The 19,777-nt window shown below is 40.1% G+C and overlaps 1 protein-coding gene across 1 annotated transcript; it reads right to left on the bottom strand.

Annotated features, from left to right (window-relative positions):
• Positions 1-656: 656 nt before the first annotated feature.
• col28a2a (collagen, type XXVIII, alpha 2a) lies at positions 657-19,766 on the bottom strand. The gene is made up of 35 exons (XM_078262891.1): positions 19,643-19,766; positions 15,400-15,546; positions 14,555-15,129; positions 13,937-13,957; positions 13,751-13,810; positions 12,677-12,730; positions 11,161-11,205; positions 11,040-11,066; positions 10,909-10,953; positions 10,741-10,785; positions 10,556-10,609; positions 9,256-9,324; positions 9,076-9,144; positions 8,835-8,903; positions 7,267-7,335; positions 6,684-6,752; positions 6,496-6,564; positions 6,116-6,184; positions 5,946-6,017; positions 5,691-5,759; positions 5,528-5,599; positions 5,262-5,330; positions 5,025-5,093; positions 4,864-4,932; positions 4,694-4,762; positions 4,539-4,607; positions 4,284-4,352; positions 3,963-4,031; positions 3,800-3,880; positions 3,637-3,672; positions 3,519-3,555; positions 1,979-2,536; positions 1,524-1,849; positions 1,190-1,430; positions 657-853 (listed from the first exon to the last, which is right to left on the bottom strand). The coding sequence occupies exons 1-35, from the start codon at positions 19,764-19,766 to the stop codon at positions 657-659; spliced, it is 3,852 nt and encodes a 1,283-aa protein (XP_078119017.1).
• Positions 19,767-19,777: the final 11 nt, after the last annotated feature.

The raw sequence follows: 19,777 nt of genomic DNA, 5'->3' as shown, positions 1-19,777 counted from the left end.
ATATACACACACACTGCCCAAATAGACAGGTTTAGACAATCGCAGTAGACCTCTGAAAGTAGTACCCAGACAAAAATGGCCCTCTAGTACAGCTGCCAGTTATAACCCGAACGGACACATTGTAATAAAAACACACACACACACACACACACACACACAGCATATTTCAGTAAATAATATCAACACAAAGTACGTAAAGCACATGGCTCATAGAGGTATAAGAATGATCTACCGGTTAATTTAAAATTGTAATACAATTTCTAATTATAGTTGTTTCATGAAACAGAGGACAGCCAAACCTTGAATAAAAGGATAACTTCTGGTTTATCAAGCACAATACAATTTCTTTCAGGTAATAAAGTCTGTTTTTGTAGAAATTCATCTTAAGTCAGTGAACAGCAACATGTAATTTTTCAGAAATTGATTAAATTCATCATGATTTTTCAGTACTGTTATTTGCGTGTGAGGACAAAAGTGTTATAAAAGTGCATGAAATTATTTTCTGAACCAACTGACATAATGCATCACATTAAAATAACTAATCAGTAGTCCACTTCCTGATGTCTTCTTCTCCTTTCATCCTGCTGGGTCCAAGACGGTATAATATTCAGACAATAAAAATATAAGGAGAATGTGCACATTTGCGGTTAAAATTCTTAAAGGTTACCTGTTCTGAATAGAACGCAAGTCTTCTTGCATTCATCCTCTGTTTTGTAACGGTTGTCATTTCCACCGCAGCCTCCATACCAAAACTGTGCACAGGCATTGGCCTGCTTGTCGTAGTACCAGTAAATGCTATAGTCTCGGCAGGTGCCTTGCTCCAAGCTGAGGTTACAGCGGGGATCAACAGGGGCTTCTGAAGAAGAAATGGTGTGTGAGCTGCATGTTTTTCAAAAAAAATTATGTACTCAATAAGAATAGGCCTTTTTTTATTTATTTTTTTACACAACATATATTTTTACTTATTTGATGTAGGCCTAGTCACAGGAAAAGCACAGGTGTTACTAAAAACATAAATGGCTTAGTTCTTTGGCAGCGAGCCAGCTGCACAGGACCCTGAAACCAAAGCAGCTAAATACAATTCAGTCATCATTCATTTTATTTACACCTGTGCTTTTTGCACTGTCACATGTCAAAGTGTCCTCTGTGGAAAAAGGCCAGTTGAGCAGAAGTGCAGTAGGCTACTCACCTTCAGGCAGGACTGGACTCACCACGGCCAGCAACTGGTTAGAGTTTAAAGCTGAGCCCAGTGTTGACACAGATGTTGCAGATGAGGATGACGACGTAGACGATGATAAGATAGCCTCATTAGAGACAAAGCTTTCTCTCGCAGGTGATAAAGATGTTGTTTTGTTAACCACAGCTACAGTATTACCACCCCGCGCATGGGCTCTTAAGTCTAAATCTTCACCTTCATCGTCTTCCACCACCTGCAGTAAGACCACAAAATAAGTCATCGTCGTCATTGAAGAAAATGACAACAGAATACGTCAATTAAAACAATGCCGAATGAGTTTTCAGACCTGAACAGGGAGCGGATCAGCACTGATGGGTAGCGCGAAAGTGTCTCCACGGCCTCGGCTGTCGGTGTGCCTCTGAATCTGGATTTCCTCTTGGTAATTGTGAACATTTTCGGTGTTCCCATATCCATTGTTTCCATGACCATTATTGCGATAGCCATTGGTACTCTCTCTATGTCCATTGTTTCCATTAATACCACGCCCATGTCCATTATTTCCATTTATACCATTGCCATTGTTGCCGTTCCAGAGTCCGTTTGTAATTCGATTGTAAATGAGGGCGCCATTTTCATCTTCACAGAACTGGCTGATGAGTTGAGACTCCAGTGCTGAAAAAAGAAATTTAGAAAACAGTAACGCACTTTGCAACCTCTCAACTGAAAGCAATTATAGCTATGCATTTTAATGAACACACTGCTGAAGGCATGATATTTACGACATCTGACTATGATTATCACCTGGTAGAGTGTTGAAGTCATCAATAAGGTACATGTGTTCGCTGTCGGGGTCCGAGGCAATGAGGTTGAGTTCTCGCAGGAACTCAGCCTGCGTAGGATCAGAAGAATTGACGATCCCCAGGGCGTACATCTCAATGTTTGCAGCGTGAGCTTCCCTCACAGCTATGTCAAGTTTGACAGGCTCTCGTTTGTCAGTTTGACCATCAGTGATGACGATGGCTACTTTCCTGACTCCAGGCCGAGCGCTAAAGAAAGCCTCCTGAGTTGCCTTTCTGATGGCGGTGCCAGTGTAGGTGCCCTCACCCATGTAAGGCATTTTTCTGATTGCCTGCTTAATGTCTTGTTTGTTCATGTGGCGAACCAAGTTAAACTCCAAATGGACATCCAGACTGTAGAGGACCAGTCCGATTCTGGTGGCGTTGCGTCCGACTGTGGTCCGGTCCACCAACCTGGTGACAAAGTCCTTGATGATTTCAAAGTTCTCGGGGCCGACACTCTCTGAGCTGTCGATGACGAACACAAGTTCCATTGGTCTTTCTTTGCACTTGATGCCACATCCTGAAAACAATGAAATACTGTCACTACTGTCCTATACTCTGGTTTAGGTAATGATAGTTTTAATGCTGCCAATTGATCAAATTACTACTGTATATGTAATGTGAAAGGGATTGCTCGCAGTGATGAAACCACAGAGAATCCTCACCTGGCTCTGCAGCTCCCTTCAGATCTAGTCTTGAGTCTTTAGCGTCTTTTAGGTCATTGTTTTGATTTTATGGCAAGGTTCTTGTTTTGGCTCACTATCACCACTCATCATTTCCAGTCACATCAAGCAGCTTTAAAAAGTCACTATGAACATACTCAGCACCAAACGGCAGACAGACACATGGCTAAAGTAGCTCTTTAGCGGCTCCAGATATTTTTTTCCAGAATTTGTAGACATTTTTATTGAGCTAAAAGGAAAGTAAATATTGGCCTACATTGTTATGGTTTTGGTGTTTTGTCTTGTCTTATTGTAGTCTGTTTTCCTGTCATATTTTGGTAGCCTGGTTTTCTGTGCTTCTTAAAGTTTCCTATTTTCCTTTTGTTTTTGGATTCCTTTTTCTACATTCTGCAATTTTGTTTTTTGCCTGCTGCAGTTTTCAGGAATCCCTTGGTTCATTTTTCTCCAACTTTCTCCTGCCTGCCTGCCTGCCTGCCTGCTCTCTGCAATTGGGTCCAATTATTCCCTGCAACATAACATACGTTGGTCAGGTCGACATAAACATCAATCCAAGTGAATACTAATGTTGCTCCATGTCTGCTGGATGCGTAAATGGGTAACTATTTGCCAACATACAGGCTATGCAATAGAAATTTTATGTGTTAACTGTTTTTACCATAGCCCCCAAGTGGCCTTCAATTATTACTGCTATAAAGAAATGATGATGTCAGAATCTGAACCAAACATTTGACAATAAAACACCTTTCATACTTTGGCTCTACGTTCATTAATACTACTTATAACAGTTATACCAATGAACTAGACTTGTAGTCTTCTTACCACAGATTTCTTTGATCAGCTTAATAATGTCTTCTCTCTGAAAAATATGAGAACATTTATATTTGTACAAAATCACTATCATTGAATGTTCAAACATTAGTTGAATTGATGAACTTACTGTGAGGCCTGGGTCTCCTTTTGATCCTGGCCTCCCCTGGGATTGGAGAAAAGTTTTAAAATAATATTACCGTTTCAAGCCAGCGCATAGCTTAATCGAAACTCAACACTGGCGGTTTGATTATTAATTCGAGAGAGTGAGGAATAAGATCTGTATTTCTTACTGCTTCACCAGGATCTCCAGGGTCTCCCATGTCTCCTTTTATACCTTTCATCCCCCTCTCACCCTGTGATCCACGATCACCCTGTAACATTACAGAGCCATTTGTTAGTCAGAGTTAATCAGATATCAATAAAATGTTCAAAACATATGTTTAAATCTGCCACCTTAGCTCCAGGAAATCCATCCCCTTGAGGCCCTCTAGGCCCAGTCATACCTTGTGATCCTGGCTCACCCTGAAATTACATTTTAGATTTACTGAATCATTTGGGAGCTTTCCATATTCTTGGTAGATCATAAATTATTTTTGTCCTGCAGCTAGTTTGTCAGGCAGTTCTATTGTGTAACATGTCAGCACCAATTAAGTACATTATATTGCTTCACTCTTACTGTGGACAAGAAAGTACAAATGCGAAATAGTCCTGATTAAGAAGAGTTTGGTAAGTGCTTGAAAGACAGAACTTATGTAAAACAGTGGTGACATTTACCTTTGGGCCTTGAATACCCACTCCTGAAGGTCCAGTTGGACCAGCAGTTCCTGGCCTCCCAACATTACCCTTAAAATAAATATTTTAAAGTAATCAGGTGGCTGGTTTCTACAAAAAACAAACTGCAAACTTGCATAATATAGTAAATAGGAATAGGACAACTTCTAACCTAAATATTGTCAAAGGTTTATTTTGAGTAGTTATTAGCTATGATTCAGATTTGAATATTAATTACAAGTAGATCATCTTTCTTACAGGTGGTCCTTGTAAGCCCTCTCCAGGGGGACCGGGCAAACCTGGCAATCCTCTGAAACCAATATCACCCTGAAACATACATGACATCATCAAATTGATACTAATACACACACAAGCAAAAACACAAACAAACAAAAAAACATGTAGACACAAACCTTGGGACCAGGAATTCCTATTCCTTCTGGGCCCTGCTCCCCCGGTAAGCCTGGCAGGCCTGGAGGACCCTTAAGAAATACATAAATTAATTTAGAACAAGCTAACTTGCACAGGATTAACTAGTTACAGAGTTTTGGTGCTAAATGTGCTAAATGTTGATGATACAAACCACAGGGCCGGGGATGCCTTCGCCTTTTGGACCAACTGGACCTGATGAACCCGGATGACCACGATCACCCTGGTTAAACAAAATTTAGTGATGAAGACCATCAATATTATGCTAAAAAGAAAAATATGGTTGAAAAATGTAAAAGAAATTACAGTGTTTACCTTTGGACCAGGTAATCCATGGCCTGTTTCCCCAATAGGACCAGGGGGACCAGCAGGGCCTACATCACCCTGGAGACAAGACAACAAAGTTATAGTGATGAATTATGGCAACTTCTTTTTGACGCATTACATCACATCAGACACTATCTGGCAGTTCTTCTGGCTGCTGCCTACACTTGTCTTCCTCGGTGCCAAGATCTGTGTTAAGAGACAGTTTGATGATGAATTTTTATTTACCTTTGGACCTGATATGGACCGTCCTGGCTGCCCCGGCATCCCCTGCTGGCCTGGTATCCCACGTTCACCCTAAAAGGTGAGAGTTGGCAAGAGACTTAAGATCCACTTAATATCTTTATTTTAACAATACTTATACTTGGGTTAGTGTGGCTTAAATCCCCTTCAGTAACGTATTCATCATACAATAAATAGAAGGAGGTTGCTTATAATACATCATCATGGAAGCTATCATGCCACAATAAAATACTTGATCCATTAATTCTTACCTTTGGTCCAGAGGGTCCTGAGATCCCAGGAGGCCCATGTAACCCACGTATGCCCCTCAGACCCTGGTCACCCTGGGAGGGATTACAGCACACACGTTATCTGATTAACATTTGTTGTCATATAAACACTGAACAACACAAGGATATATAATCTAAAGCATACCTTCTCCCCTTGAGTGCCGACTCCTTGTGCTCCCTCAGGACCTCTTAAACCAGGTAAACCAGCCTCCCCCTACGAGAGGAAAGGTAGATGAAACAATGAAGCAATCCTCAGATGTGACAATTAATTCTAATTCCGGAAATAATCCGGTGTTGTTTTCATTGTAAACCAACGGACAAAGGGAAGGAAGGTAGAGTTTAGATACTACTAAGAAATTCGGAAACAAAGTGAAAGTTTTCCACAGAGTTTACAATTTACCTTCTGCCCTGGAGCTCCATCCTCTCCTGGAAGACCAGGCAGGCCACCCAAACCAGCTGCCCCAGGGTCTCCCTGTAACAGTACAATAGTATTATTAGATTTTTGATGGATTCGGTACATTAGCACCACCCATATGCTAACATAGACCAGAACTAAAGTGACTGGTTTACCTTTGGACCAGGCTCACCAATGCCTCTCTCTCCTGTGGCCCCCTGCTCTCCTGGTAAACCTTGGTCTCCCTAGAAATAGAAATAGCATAATGACATAGGTAATTATAAGAAAAATGTCATAAACCTGCAAGTTCTGAACTTTGGCATGCTTTCTGTCTGTTTATTGTTGTGCTGCACATTTATGTTTTGATATTGTAAAATACATAAACGTTATGTTCTTGTGCTGCTTCACCAGTGACAGAACAGTATTGAAATGTAAAGCTAGATTGACCTGGAAGCCTTGTCTGTGTGAGGTGGCAGTATTAACCATTGTGCCAGCTCTCTCTGACCACACAAGCAGATGCAATGTTGCATTTCATACAGCAGGTGTTTTGACAAACCTTCGGTCCAGGTAAACCTTCTCCTGGATGTCCTCTGCCACCTGGTGGACCTCTTGGACCCTCGATTCCCTGAGCAGTAATAAAGATTAGATGGATTTATGTGCAGAATGCCCTACTACTCTATGTAGGCCTCAATATATATATCATGTGGGACATTATGAACACATAGCTGACGATATTTTGCTGACCTTCTCTCCCTGTATGCCCACTCCTGTCAGTCCAGTTGGCCCAGGAGAACCTGGAGGCCCCATGTCACCCTGGAAGTAAAACACCAGTTTAATACTAAAGTATCAGTTCCCAGTGACTAACTTGACAACATAGGTGTACATATGGTACATACATAATCTTGGGTCCTTGATACAATTTATACTAGGACTGTCACACTTGAGGTACTTAAAAGAAGAAATACTCAAAGTTCAGTTAATTCATAAATTATATAAATAGTACATAAATGGTCCTTTCCAGTATAGCGCAATCTTTAATCCCAGTAATCTTCATATCTCAATTAAATAAATAAAAATGTTTACTTATGTTTGGTTGAAAACACATCCCTGATTACTTTAAGGTAACCTGTGGAATTTCCTGACCTCTAATAGTGCTATGGAGCAGGTTTCTTTATGAGGGGGTCACCGCTTTGTCACAAATACATGCACATGTGTGATGCACATTCCTGTCAATTGTTTCACACTATTCCACCGATCAACTGGTAGCAATAACGGGCCAAGAAACACGAGAATCACCTTACTCAGTCTAGTGACTGACATGACCCACCCTTTCTCCTTTGATTCCTGCGCCCTGCTGTCCCCTTGGTCCTCTCGGTCCAGCGAGCCCCCGTTCCCCCTGTGGAACAAAATCTGTTTATCTCTGTCAGTTACATCACAGCCACTTGCCTTTGGATCACAGCCAAGTCTGCATTGCTCTCAGTAAAGAGAGTATTGAAGAAGAGCAAGTTGGCTCCTGTTATTCTCTTGTGATTAATACAAAATGATCCTACGCACAAAGAATGGAACGTCTTGACTAAATGAACTTTTTCCAGTGCCAGTGAATTATGAAGTGAAGAGGTTTCTGATGGGAGCAGCCCAACATCCAAGTGTAATGATGAAATGCATGCAGACCTACTAACTAACTACTTACTGTGTATATGTTTGTGTGTGTGTGTGTGTGTGTGTGTGTGTGTGTGTGTGTGTGTGTGTGTGTGTGTGTGTGTGTAAAGAAGAGAGGGTTTGATCACCTCTGACAAAAGCACTCTGATCCCCTTTTACAAGAGGTAGAAGTCAGCAGAGGAATACAATCTATAATAGCTAGGAAGTCTGGCACAGGTAAAACAGATGTGTTGTCGCTTGAGGACATTTCCAGTGCTCGCTTTCCAAGAGCTTTCTTTAACAAATATGTACTTAGATTTCTTTACAGAAAAATCCTCCACATAAATATGCTTCTATTATTGTCAATTTTACCAACACTTTCTGTCCTGTGAGAGGCTATTAATGCAATTCTTTTTACTCTTACTTGGCTATTATACATTAATCTATCTTCATTATGGTTAGGTGTTTTACCTGTGCGGCTACACAGCAAGACATGCTGATGTTTATTATAAACTCCATGCATATTTTATACAGTAAGCCATATACCGTTGCACATAGTCTTGCATGTCTTGCCAAAGCCTTTGCTGAATCCCAGCTGTCTCATTTTGAATGGGGCATTTGCAGAGTCTATTGTAAAACATAAGTCCCATCGTGCAGCATGTTGCAGCACAGGGGGAATGGGCTTAACACATCAACAATAGAGTGAGTAGTAACGCCACACCTGAGTTGTGAGTCAGTGAGTTGGAACAGAGTGAGATCTGGTTTTGACAGATGCATGCCATGAACTGCAGACTACTCCACATTACACACATAACATAATTTAATGAGAGCTTATGTTTTTGTAAGGATCTAGCAAGTGATTTATGCAATGCTACCGTACAACCGTACATTCAGTCTCCTCTGTTTTGATTGAAATCTCCACCTGGCTAGTGTCTTTCTAAACCACTGTTGACAAGCTCTCTTCATATATGTGTTCACACACATTGAACCATTTAGACTTGCGATACAATAGATTACAAATCATTAACAGTGCATGAGTAAGGCTAGACAGTTCTCTGCAACAATTTAACATGAATCAATATTTTTCTAAGCATTACTTCATCAACAAATGACTCATTGTATTTGAATTAATCTGTATGTAACTCATGTGTTATTTAGGTGTTCAGACTTGTGTGTTAGACTGGTATGTTCTAGCTTTGACCTAGACAGTGTTATATTGTTTAGATGACTTCTCTGATGATAGACCCGAAATAATACCTTTGGTCCGGGAAACCCTTCGCCATGGGGTCCTTTTTCCCCTTGAACACCCTGTGGTCCTTGAGGTCCCTGTAAACAAAGCCAAAGTGTACAATATGTCACTCAAACACTGCTCAGGTCAACGTATGTAACGTATGTGGGCTTTCTCAACAGATCACATGTGCCACTGAAACAAATAAGGACATCACAGACACAGAAACATTCAACACTTTGGGATAGCCTAGACTTTTTCTTAACTTACAGGAAGGCCGGGCTCGCCCACTCCATGGGGACCAGGAGGACCTGGTCGACCCTGGAATCCCATGTCACCCTGCAGATTTATATAGGAACTTAATTCAATAAGAGAATCACAAAGAAATGCAGATAGCAAATAAACAATCACAAAGTACAACAAAATAAGAGGGTAATCCATAACATTTACTTTTGGTCCAGGAAGTCCAATACCAGTCTCCCCCTGAATCCCTGAGGGGCCAGGTGGGCCACGTTCACCCTGTGTTCACAAACATAATAAACACTTAACACCACTGTACATTGGCGCTTAAATCATGTATCAATATAGCAAAAGGACATGAGTTCTGAACCAGTTAGTGTCATCCTTTTAAATCACTTTTCTGCCTTTTTAACCTCTATTTAAACATTTGATGTCTTTCATTTTGTAAAAACACTATGTTGCACCCCTGAAAAGTACTAACTCAAAACGTAATGCACACATGCAGTTTAGATGCTCCTTCAGGCTGAAAATAAATCCTTTAGCGGTTGTGTGTACTGTAAATAGGGTAGTGGGTGAGATATTTAATCTCTCCTTGCAGGATAGGACAGATAAGAGCTAAACTTCAGCAATGTCTCAAAGTTCAAGAAACCCCAAACAACAGTGTCTTAAAATAACAAAGAACTGCTGAAAGTTCTATTCTACTGTACATCAAAGTTTGGATTAATTACAACATTTGCTCTAAATGATTAAAGGAAAAACAAATGCAGAGCCTGACATAAAGAGATGTTATGTAATAATTGTGCCTGTCTTAACCATTTTACTGCATTTAATATGAATTTAACCTGAATGGTTAACTTTAGAGTTATCAGTCCTTGTTCCAGGAATGCTCATTTGATTGTGAGGACTGTGGAGTGAGAGGCACACTTAAAACATTCTTTTCAGTTGTATCCAGCCCCTTTTTGACCTGCACCTCACCGGTGGGGATGTGCACACTACCACTACTGCTCTACACTTAAAACTTCACACTCAAATATGTATTTGTGTCTCACAGGGGTATTTTAAGGGACATATACTAAATATGGACCACCAAGAGTCCTGTTAATCTTTGCAAATGCTTCCTACATCATGTCCTCACATGGCGAGACATAAGCATATACTGATCCACGTATGTTATTAACTGCAGACTTTGTTGAAGAGGCTGACTGGCTGTAGGCACTTCCTAGTCTGTATTTAGAAACAGGATACAAGGAGAACATTAGGAGAACCTGTAGAGAGACTTTTCGCTGATGGCTCATCCCTATGCTTGTGAGTAACAGTAATGATGGGGAAGACTTTGGCTCAAGTGTTCACACAGGGGTTTATTACCAGACAAACAGGCCTCTGTGCTGCACAGTAAAGACTGGGGTGGTAGAGCTCCAACCTCTAGTTTAAACTAATCATAAAAGGAAATGTAAAGGTCACAGCAGATGTGCACGATGAGGTAAATAAAAGTTGTTCAAAAGGGGCTGACCTGCTTTCCCTGAGGGCCCTCTGGTCCAATGTCTCCATGTGGTCCTGGTAACCCCTAGGCAGAAACAACATCGGTACAGCCATTAATAAAGGAATAATGTGTTTGACTAAGTGTGTGTGCATGTTAACTATCAAAGCTTTATAAACACAAAAATTGCATATTTTACTACTGAAATTATTACTGACCTGTAAACCTCTAAGTCCTCTTGCTCCAACTGAACCCTCAGGACCCTAAAGTGCATCACACAGGTAAGAGAACGACCATAAGACCAAACGCAGTCTGTACAGTAAGTAGGAATGATCAAACTGGGAACATATTATTCATCATGTGTAGTGTCAACAGTACTGTTGTACCCTGTCTCCTTTGATTCCTGGAGTGCCGCACTCACCCCTCTCACCCTGTGTAGAAAATACATGTACTACACAGGCTTGCATTGATTAAAAAATAAATAATGTTATCATTGTCATTCATCTAAACCACATACCTGCTCTCCTTTATAACCTGGTTTTCCCTACAAATTAAATAAACAGGATGTTATGTGTGAACAAACTACAGAGACAATAATGAATATTCTCTTAATTTTGGTCATGAATAGTGACATTTACCTCAGCACCCTCTCGCCCGGATAGACCACTTAGTCCTGCTTCACCCTGAAATGACAGAAAGTACACTGACTCATTATGTACAATGAATATGAGTTACAGCTACTGCAAAGTAAATACCTTAACACAGAATAAACAGTCTGATATTGCAGGTATAAAGAGAAACAGTGTCACCTACAGTATCAACAACATTAATGGACTGAAAAGTGAACACATTTCAAAATAAATGTGTATATAATCCACAAACATAAAATTAATTGGAGTCAAATAATGAGCAGATGTTGAACAAATTAGTGGTTTATGATTTTTCCTATATTCCTTATACTATTAAACATGAATGTCTTAATAATTTCCAACAGATTCATATTTCATGACCATATGTTTTGACCTATTATTTACAATATAGAGCATATATTAAAACAACAAATGCTAAAAATACAAAAAAAAGCACAGTGCGCATAAACACAAGCGATAGAATGGACAGAATATAAAAAGTCATGTAGTCAGATTAATAATTGTATAGACACAAACACTAAGGTAAAAGATGGGTATTGGGCAGACTTTAAAAATGCCAGTAGAAGGGATGTAAAGGTAGATTACAGTCTTGCTGCAGTAATGGCATTCACTGTTAAATTAAAGGTGTGGAGGTGAAACAGGGGTGGAGTTGGTGAGAAATATAAATAGGTTCCACAACATGTAGCACTTAAAAAACAAATAAAAGGACCTTAAAATCAATCCTATATTTGATTGGTTGCCAGCAAAGGAAGGCTAATACAGGCTGCCAAGGCTGACTGACTAACTCACACACACATAAATTGTGTCAGCCAAGATGTAAAGAAATAAAAGCATGGTGTGGTACATATAGCTTGGTACTCCACCGGAGAGGGGTGACAAGAAAGAAGAAAAGTTACTAGTGTTACTGTACTTGATAACTAAGAGTCAAACAACTGCAAAGCATGAACTTAACTGTTATTTGTAATTGCAGATAAGAATGTCAGTTCATAACACACGAGTGGCGGAGTTTGTTTTGTATGAATATGTAGCTTTATTTCTTCAAGAGCACTATACTGTTTGTTCCTTGAGTGCATCCTAATTCGTAACCATTGAACAACTCACTATCTGACTAAATTATGTATTCATTAGTAATAATACAGATGATGGCTTCTTCATGACCTCCTGGAAAAGTTACATGTGCAGTGAAACAGGTCATGTTTTATTGTATAAGCAAAACCTTTAATATCTTAAAAATAAAATATTGAACTAAAGTCAACATAAACATATGTTACAAATTACTAATATATAAACGATAATCATAAATAATAATTAACCAGGCCTAGGTTTTAAGTTTTACCAAGCACTTTACAATGTACAGACCCTGGATGACCCAGTTCAGGAAGACTGACAACCTTTTCCAAAATTGAAATTTAAGTCTGGCACACTGAGGAAATATTATATAACACCTGAAAAAGCCTGGCAGCTAAGACATTCATAGTCCACATGTCCATCAAAAAGCACACACCTTTTGCCCTCTAAGCCCTGGGGCTCCATCATCTCCGGAGCGACCTTTTTTCCCCTGGAACAAAACAAAGTCAGGGTTTAGTTGATTAACAACCTGGAAATTAAGGTTATCTTGACCATGTCTATGCAAAGTGAAAGTGTATTGACAGGCATTGGTTGAGACAGACAGAGAAAAAAAAAGGTAACTGGGCTGATGTCTGAATGTGTGTTATATATGTGCTTCTGGATGTGAGGGCTGCATGACAGTTGAAGCCAAAGGTGGGCATGAGGGGTCTTGTCCACAGGGCCAGGGGTCATTGTCTTGAGCTGCACCTGGACAGCGTGTGTCAACTGCTATCCACCAGAAAGCACTAGTTTGTGGCCATTAAACTAATGAGAGCAATTATGCCTCCTTGTGTAAGAATTTGAAGAATCTCTCTGAGAAAAAGCACCTGGTTAATAGCAATGAAGCTGTCTGTCAGCAACATGGTTATCTGCCAGGTTGATGGAAAGCTTGACATTACCTGAGCTGTCTGTTAGTGTGAGTGGGTATCATCTTCAAGCATCACAGAAATCATGTGTATGGTGCTCCATACTGCAGTCCCTCTATCCCTGTGTAACTGACCATGGCAGTAGGGGTTGTATGGTGGATTTATGGTGGCCAAAGGTCCAGTTTAATGGAAAGTGGAGCTCTAAATGGTGCCTTTGGTTTCCATGGGGGACATCTTATGTTACATGAGAAATGCACAATAACTGGCTGAGAATGGGCACAACAAACATATTTATATAGGAATAGCAGACCAGAGTCTATGATCTCATTTTCCTGTTGCCATAGATTTGCTTTTAGAATGTGGGGCAGGGCCACCTATCCACTTACTCTGCTTGTGCAAATGCCTGCAAGCAATACTAAGGAGAAAAAAGCAAGTATTTATCCTGATTGTTCAAAACTGCCAAATTACCATCCCTAAAATATCAGGAGCATGTTAGATTTATCTGCATAAGATGTCATGTATCCTTTATTCTCAAATGTGACATTTCAAAGGAAACTGCTCTTTGTTTGTGGGATATTTTCAAAAGACTAAGGCTAAACACTCACCACAGGCCCGCTTGGTCCTCTCTCTCCTTTCTCACAAGCACATCTCTGAGCCAGAGGGCACTTTAGAAAAAAGAGACATGATTGCTAAGCTGTCATGAATGTAATTCTATACACCCTCACCTAATTACACATTATTACATTTTAAAAGATTCCATATATGAGCTGTCTGATTGTAATATTACTTACTCCTTCATCAGCCAAGCTGGTCTGCAAAGAAAACAAATGTTTATGAATATCTGACAGAATATGAATTTTGACAATATTGCAGTCCCTTATTTGATTTGTTCAGTCATTGCTTAGTGAGGCAGATTTGTAATGATATTTTAATGTGGCACAATAGATGCCTATAAAACTACTTCATACAAACAGTAGTTTGGGGAAACCAAATGTATAGGCACTTAAAATTGAAAGACGAGAAACTGATGAAGACAAATAACATTCCTTAATACTTCAATGTTAAGAACAACTTAAGTTATTTAAGAATGAGTTATAGCAGTGCCAGTGTATGTCTATGTCTGAATGCAAGTCATGTGCTATGTGTATAGATACATTCTAGGAATCCTAGGGGATATGCTCATGCAGATGTCAAACAATGTTTTTTAAAGCTGTGTAAAAAGCTTAAAATCCATAGCTGTCACAGACATTCTTTCATTTGTTTCTCCAGAGCATTGTCATCATTCCATCTCTATACGAATACCTGAACAGGCCTGTCCATGTGTCAACCCTGAAAAGATCCTTATTCAAAGCATATACATCCCTTTACTTCTCAGTGGTGTCTGTTGAAAGACAAGGTATTATACTCACAATCTCAGGGACGATTTTTTCGACAATGTCTTTGTCCTGTAAATTATGGAGGAAGCGGGTGGCCGGGGAGCTGGCGAGCAGACGGAGACGGGCTACATTGGCTGACTCGTTGGCTGCCCGGGTGATGCCCAAAGTGAAGAATTTGATGCCCTGGTTCTTCGCATCAGCGACAGCAGAGAAAATGTCAGGGTTCCTCGGGTGGGAAATACCATCTGTAAGTAGCATGGCTACTTTGATGCTGCTGGGGCTGGATTCCTCCAGGTAGATTTTGGTCATGTTGGTGATGGCGTAGGTGGTGTAGGTGCCATGCCCGATGTAGATGATGGGAGCTATACGGGTCTTGAAGTTCTCTGTGCCCCTCCAGTCTCTGAAGGTTTGCTCTGTGATAACGTGACTGCTGTACTGTAGGAGAGCCACCCTCAAGTTTAAGTTGCGGCCGGTCTGCAGCTGTACCCCTTGGAGTCTGTCCACCATGTTCATGATAAACTGCTTTTCCTGCTCATGATTGTCCTTGGCGCTCTCGGAGCTGTCCAACAGGAAGGAGAGCTCCAAGCTACAGTCCTCGTCTAGGATGGCTGTGTGAACACAGAACATAATGAAGGACTCAACATGTTTTTAAAGTGTTATTACTTTCACTAAGCAATTGATTACATTTTGATTTAACTTTGTGTGTCAAAATGATGCATTTGTTTCTCCAGTCTCCACACAGGGAAAAACTGCAGATGAGTACAATCAGAGTAAGACATGAACAATACATTAGAATATCACTGTAGCAACATGTTAAATTTCTTGCACCAAAAAGAGAATTTGTATGAGAAGAAAAATATTTTCTTTCATTGTCTTACCTTGTCCATTATGAATATTTGCAGCCAAAGGTTTGGACCTGGATTTTATGTTAGTTTTCCTCTCTTCGTAAAACTCTTGGGCCCAGACGCTGGTCAGTGCTGTTACCAGCAGCACCAACGTAGAGGAGGGGAACATCTTTGTCCCAACTTTGGAGAAAAATGGCAACAACAAATCAATATCGATCCATTTTACTATCCACAAAAGTAGTTTCTGCATCAAATCAGGTTGGAAATGTTTGTGCATCAGAAAACAGTTTCATGAGTATTATTTTCTTTTAAAAGTGGATAATATCCTTAAAATAACAATCATCAATCATAAAGTATCAACTTACAGTCCAACCTCCTTTGGAAATGCTGCGATTTGTAGTATTGTTGTATTTTGAGTGCAGCCCAAAATGCAGACTTGAAAAAGGTAGCAGGAACAGCAGAGGACCAGAGCGCACAGGGAGCTCCAGTTAGCTCATCGATTGAACAGCAGCAACAGCAGCAGTGTCAGTCATTCTGAGGAATGAAAGACCTCAAGATACTCACTCCTCCTTTATAAGGAGGCACTAACAGACCAGATCCCACTGAGCCTTGCAAGGACTCCCGTTCTGCCCTCAGGGCAGGGGAACTTGGATGTTTGCAACAGTGAAGCAACACTGAAGCAAGTACAATCACCTGTAGATGTATGCGTTTACTAGGGGGTAACTCATTCTTAAATACCACAGAATTATCATATTGTGTATTTGTCTTTTTTTATTTCTTTTTTTAAATTTTTTTTTTACCAACATTCTTTTTATTGTTTTCACAACATAACAGAGAAATACAAAGAAATGCAATGACATGTCTCGAACAAACATGTCTACCCCCCCACCCTCTCAAGTGGTTCCAAATCTTGGTTGGGAATCAGGTCAATTAATTAGTCCATTCTGGTCCATTATATTGAAGAAAAGAATAAAACAAACATATTTCTGCAATCTTAGGTACTGCAAAGTGCCACTGTTTACATGTCCCCAGGCTCTTCCATCACATGTGACAAGTCTGTTCTCAATACATAGCAAATGAAGGGGTCCCAGATCTGGTGAAAATTATGTTGTTGATGTTTTATTGTATATGGAATTTTCTCCAAGGGGAGAGTTGTAGATAGCTCAGACAATCATCTGCTTACACTTGGACTTCTGATGTTTTTCCATTAGAGGGCTACTACTCTCTTTGCTGTTAACACACTAAAGACTACAAATGTTCGTTGATATTTCTTAATCTTCAAATTATCTGTATCAATATAAACAACTGTGGGGCTAAGGGTATTTGAATCTGTAAAATATTTTGAATACATAGTTTTATTTCTTGCCATGGTAAATTGGATCTAGTTGTTTTAATTAATAAACAGTGGATGATTACAGTATTCTCAACAGAAACCTCAACTAACTTTAGTTCACTAGATAAACATTTTGTGGCTATTGTGATTTATTTCTTTTAACTGAAAAAGGGGGTTGCAACCAGTAAGCGAGTGACATGCAATATATCTTAATAACAGAAGCCGTAGGTGGTACTTCACCTTCCAGACCCTAAAAGATGACCATGTGAACATCCACTAGTAGAGGTGACCTTTTAGCGTACTGGTGTGGTTTAGAGATGGGACTTGTCCTGTGCAGACTGGCTCCTGATTCATGGCTGCCTGCTGTGCTTAAGGTGGCGAGGCTTTGTTTTGCAAAGCTCCAGGCAAGAAGTAATAAGAAGAGACTCTCTGACACAAAGGAATGTTGCACTGAATAATGGCTTGGCAAAATCCACTCTGTCACTTTCATATAATGAATGACGTCCATTCATAGCATTCCTATATGTTGCAGCAACATTTACAACTTGTGAAAATTATTGTAAAGTATTGGTATGGGTTAAAAAACAAGAACTTAACACTCTGGCACTCTGTAACAGATGGGTAGAATATACTGTGAAATTCACAGTATTTTATATTCATTACAGTGGTATTTTCAGTGGTGGTTTTACCTATTGATAATCTAAGTATTTTAGGAACTACATGAACACTTCCACAGTGTCATCATGCAGCATGAGGGCAGCAGCAGAATCAGAAATCAGTAAAATCCTACTAGGCGGGTTTGTGCTGCCCTCTATTGGTAAATGAGGGTATAAGAACACGATGGACCGCGCATGCTCAGACAGCCCGTTGGGTTGCGCAGCAGTTCAAGATCGCTCATAGCTGTGTCCGTGTGTACTGTCCATGGTGTGTACGTTCACCTTCAGCCATCTACTACGTTGGGTGTTGTCACTGCTGTGCGACGATGCTGCAGGGGGTTCCACTCCCTAAAGACAATCAGTGGCTCTTTCTTTGAGTGAGCGAAGACACTTTTTAAGGATGGACCGACTGTCAGCATATGTCCTTTGGCTTGACTTAAATGCATGCTCAGAGCTCACTTCTTAAATTGACCATAAAGTGTCTCCAGTCATTTGCGATCAGTAGGGATTTATTTTTTTTATTTAAAGCATCTATAAAACACAGTTATTTGGTCATATTATTACTTCAATCAGACGTAGCTCCAATCATGTCTTGATGTCCCCAATCAATGACCTTTCTAAGTAACTCAGTATAAGTCACTACCTGCTAAACTTTTCAGCCTGTAAGTTTCAGTGGCAACGAAACATGGACCTTGCAATTCTGAAGCACTATATATGTATAAATATGTGCAATATGTGGAAATACATTTTACATTGTTTATTTATCCTGTAGATTTTGATTTCTCAATTTGAGTTGCTGCTGTTATCGTAATCGTAAAGTCACTTTTAATATGTCAGGCAGGGGTTATGCTGCCCTAGCTGCTCAGGCAGTACTGCCCAACTGCCGGATAGTGGCTGTGATTGGATGAAGTGTCTTTACTGTCTCTCCCCATGCCCTTCTTCAGGTGAAAACACAGTTAAAACAATCGCCATGGATGGCACAGAGGGTCTGGTCCGCGGTCATAAGGTTCTGGATACCAGAGCCCCCATCAGGATCCCTGTGGGCCCTGAGACCTTGGGCAGGATCATGACAACATGTCATTGTCTCAACATTTGAGAACCCATTGATGAGAGGGGTCCAATTACCACCAAACAGTAAGTTTGATGATGCTAGAGTTATTCTATATTTTCTTCCCAAATCATAAGTTTGTCTCTCAGTTAGGGGTGCAAGATATATCAATTCAATATCGTTATCACAATATCACGTTGAGCAATATTATATCTAGGGGTGCAAGATATATCGACTCAATATCGTTATCGCAATATTATATCAAGTGTCGCAATAGGTATGCAATATTTTGTTTATTTTGTGGAGCGCTGTGTCCTCTCCGTTGGCTGTGTGGCATAATTGTGTTTGATTTAGAGCCCAGTTGAAACGCTATAATGATCATGTTTCATTGGCCAGTTACCGTGCCACTTGCACGTTAGTGCACGTCAGCGTACGGGTCCACTACGTGACAAACCCTACCACGTGTGCATATTTCGACAGAGTGACAGTGTCAGTGAAGAAATAGATAGAGACAACAAAACGGAACAAATTAGAGAAGCGAAAGAAAAATTGTTTCTTTCGCTTTCTTTCTCTTTATTTATATATTTTATACTGTACAACCAGTAAAACAACTTTTATTTTAAATGTTTAAAAATATCAAAATGAATATCGATATTGCAATATTCATAATCGATATCGCAACATCACATTTTGTCAACATCGTGCAACCCTACTCTCAGTACATCTTGAATTCCTGACTATTACTGCTATTTATTTTGCTGGTTCATGTCTTCATATGATTCATTCACAATTAAAAAATAAGAACATGGACAGCCTTGTCCTTTAAACAGCATATTTAAAAATAACTTATAATCATCTTGCAGAACTGCTCCTATTCACGCTGAAGCCCCTGAACATGAGTGTGGAGCAGAAGATCCTGGTCACTGGCATCAAAGTGGTAGATCTGCTGGCACCCTACGTAAAGGGTGGAAAGATTGGTGGGTGGATTACATGACACCCTAGGTTTTTTTGTCTGCACTCATATTTTCATACATGCATATTATAATTGATTATTGTGCGTGTTGAATTCCTACATGTATATTTTCTAGTAACGTAGTTTTGATGGATTCATGTAGATCTATTCAGTCAGTGTCAACTCATGCTAAACTCCCCAGGTGATTCCTGTCTGTGTTCTCAGGTAGCGCTGGTGTACGGTCAAATGAACGAGCCCCCAGGTGCCCGTGCCAGAGTTGCTCTTACCGTTTTGACTGTTGCTGAATACTTCTGTGATCAGGAGGGACAGGACGTTCTTCTCTTTATTGACAACATCTTTAGGTTTACCTAGGCTGGATCCGAGGTATGCAATGCCAAATAGATTTGTCATTATTTTCAGAT

This window comes from Sander vitreus, chromosome 11 (genome assembly GCF_031162955.1).
Source record: "Sander vitreus isolate 19-12246 chromosome 11, sanVit1, whole genome shotgun sequence".
Classification (NCBI taxonomy): Eukaryota; Metazoa; Chordata; class Actinopteri; order Perciformes; family Percidae; genus Sander; species Sander vitreus.
Note: the sequence above shows the minus strand (reverse complement) of the source record. Positions and strands in the feature narration are given on the sequence as shown.